This window comes from Tupaia chinensis, unplaced genomic scaffold, assembly GCF_000334495.1.
Source record: "Tupaia chinensis unplaced genomic scaffold, TupChi_1.0 Scaffold144472_1, whole genome shotgun sequence".
In the NCBI taxonomy this organism is placed as follows: Eukaryota; Metazoa; Chordata; class Mammalia; order Scandentia; family Tupaiidae; genus Tupaia; species Tupaia belangeri.
In genome coordinates, this window is record NW_006204331.1 from 672,906 (window position 1) to 675,599 (window position 2,694).

General features: G+C 63.3%; 1 protein-coding gene across 1 annotated transcript in view; it reads right to left on the bottom strand.

The window, feature by feature from the left end:
* Positions 1-1,396, bottom strand: part of LOC102484049 (tyrosine-protein kinase Srms-like) — a 5,202-nt gene extending 3,806 nt beyond the window's left edge. The window contains 2 exon segments of the mRNA XM_027767725.1: positions 782-936; positions 1,066-1,396. Coding sequence (XP_027623526.1) covers positions 782-936; positions 1,066-1,396 — 486 coding nt within the window.
* Between the last annotated feature and the right edge of the window lie 1,298 nt (positions 1,397-2,694).

A 2,694-nucleotide genomic window follows, 5' to 3' on the forward strand; every position in this document is an offset into this window, starting at 1 on the left:
GGCGGCAGGCCCCGGGGGAGGCCATCGTGTGGCTGCCCCGCTGGCCAGATCTTGTCCCAGAGGGACAGGAAGTCCAGGCGCTCTCAGGGGAAGGACTCCATGCCCAGGGCAGTGCGCTGGGCGGCCAGCCCCGGTCACCACGTGGGGCCAGGGGCGGCCAGGGAGGCTGAGCTCTGCGGCCATGGGCGGGCGGCCGCCAGGTCTGTGGGAGCGTGGGAGGCGCGCGGTGGGATTGCAGAGTCCAAGCGTCTCCTGTGTGGTGTCCCTACCTGGGGGTGTGTGACAGGTGACACTATAGAAGGCCCCTCCCCGGCTTCCTCTCCCTGACCTCCTCCCACGACCACGACCTTCGGAGGCAGCTAGGGACCGAGGCAGGCGCTGGCCCTTGGGAATGGGTGCCGGGGCAGGCAGGGCAGGTGGGCCTCAGTGGGAACCAGCGGAGATGGGAGGGGTCGAGCAGCGGGGCTGGCAGAGTTGGGCGGGACCGGCAGGATTGGCAACTCCGCCAGGCTGCAGAACCCCCTGTGCAGCACGGGAGAGGCATCAAGGGCAAGCACGCTGGTAGGGCAGCCCCTCAGAGAGCCGGGTCCGCCAAGGAGGTGCCAGCCTCTTGTCAAGCAGCGAACCGGGTTTGAGAACCGCCTGGGTGGAATGTTGGCTAAGCGGGACAGAACGCACCCGCCTGGAGCTCTGGGCAGTCTCGGCCAGGCTTGCTGAGGCAGGGAGGTGAGCCCCAGGTCCCGTTTCCGCGTTGTAGGCGGGATGTTGGTGATCGCGGGACCTGGGCGGGCCGGGCCTGCAGGGAACACTCCATGGGTGCAGTGCGCAGAGGGTGCCTGAAGCGCTGGGCAACTCCAGGGTCAGGAGACGCTGCAGACCACTGCTGGGGGCAGGAGGCCCCAGAGGGCGTCCTTGTGCAGGGCAGGGGCAGCAGGCCTGTGACAGGTGGGGTCCCGGCACCCGCTCAGTGCTCCTGGACAGTGCTAGCTTCTGCCCACAGAAGCGAACTCCACCTGCTGCCCAGGTGCGGCCTACACTGGGCAGGGTCAGGAGAGCAAACCCTACAGCCAAGTTCCGGGGTGTGGTCCTGGGGAGGGTTGAGCTGACGGGTCCCCTCTGCAGACATTCGCCCCTCCGTGTCCTGCTCCCAGCACAGCCCCTTGGCAGCTGGGTGGTCTTGGTTGAGTGCCACGCCCCTCTTATGACCACGGAGACCTGCCCCACCTCTCGCACGATCAGGGCCTGAGGTGCATGCTTTCTGGTTGCGTGGGCTCACCGAGGTGTGGCGGCTGGCCAGCCCACGGAAAGCACATGCTGCCTCCATGCCCTCAGACTCTGTGGAAATGGCTCCAGAACCTGAGGCCTCTCGGAGGGGTGTGGCCTGGTGAGTGTCCATGCCAGACTCCCGTGGAGTCTCGCTGTTGGGGGGGTTCAGAAACAGATGTTGCACACACAGAACTAGGGTCCCCAACAGGGTCTGGAGCTCGTGCCGTGACCTTGCTGTGAATCTGCCACCTGCTTCTCTCGTGTGTGCAAGCGTGGGGTTTTACACACCGTTTTTTTAAAACATTTTTCTCATTCATAAAGGGGAACACATGGGTGCATGAGAGACAGGAAGCACCCCGGAGGGCTTCGTCACACCGAGGCCCTACTCCTGTGCTCCCAGCGAGCCTGGGGCCAGCAGGATTCGGACGCCGTTTGGTCACGTGGGGTCTGGCTTCCTTGGCTGGGCAGCGAACGGCTGAGGCACGGGGCGGCCCCATGGTCCTCCGCAGCTCCCGTCTCCCCCATTCAGCTGCAGGAAGGCCTCCCGGGCTCCCTGTGCTCTCCACACAGGACTCAGGCATGCAGGTCACTGTGCAGACCCCTGCAGGCACTCCCGGCCTCAAAGCAACGGGGACCTGGCCCCAGGGCTCAGCGCACCTTCACGCCCAGAGCCCAGGGCAGGAGTGGGCAGCAGGGAGCTGGCCAGAGAGAAGGGCGGGCAGACCACGCTGGGCCGCTGCGCTGTCTGGTCCCAACCACCCCCACGGCAGAGGCCTTCTCCCTCCTTCGAAGGTCTCCCTCCCGGAGGCCAAGCAGGGGAGCCCACTCCCAAGGAGCGCTCAGTCTGTCAGGTAACGGGGACGAGGCCTGAGAGGACGGCAGGGACTCACCCCAGAGGGAGTGGCCAGAGGTGCAGTGATTAAGGGCACTGGACTCCCACATGGCCCACCACAGCTGGAGTCTCGGACCTGGCAGCTGGCTTTCTCACTTTGTCCTCTCTCTGGCCAAATGAAAATAAATAAATAAATGAATAAAGTTAAATAAAATAATTTTAAAAAAAAAAATGTTTAAACTTCAGCTGCTTTTCTTTTTCTTTTTTTTTTGCAATTTGTCAGGAGGCACGTGAACTTGCAGGAAATAGAGAGATCGCCCCCTAGGGGCTTGGCCACACCACAACCCTTTCTCCTCCATTCTCCGTTGGGGTTTTGGGCAGACACACACTCATGCCCGGAGTGTTTTCCAAGCTGCCGGATGGGGGACTCAAACCTGCAGCCAGCCACCCTAGCCCTCACACCACAGGCTGGCTTTCTGCTGCTTCCCACCCACTTCCTCCTTCCCAGGCGGGCCTCTGACCTTCACCCCACACCCTTTCTCCAAAGAAGCCGCTCGGAGCTCTTGTGAAGGCCCTGAGCTGCAGCTGGTAGGCTG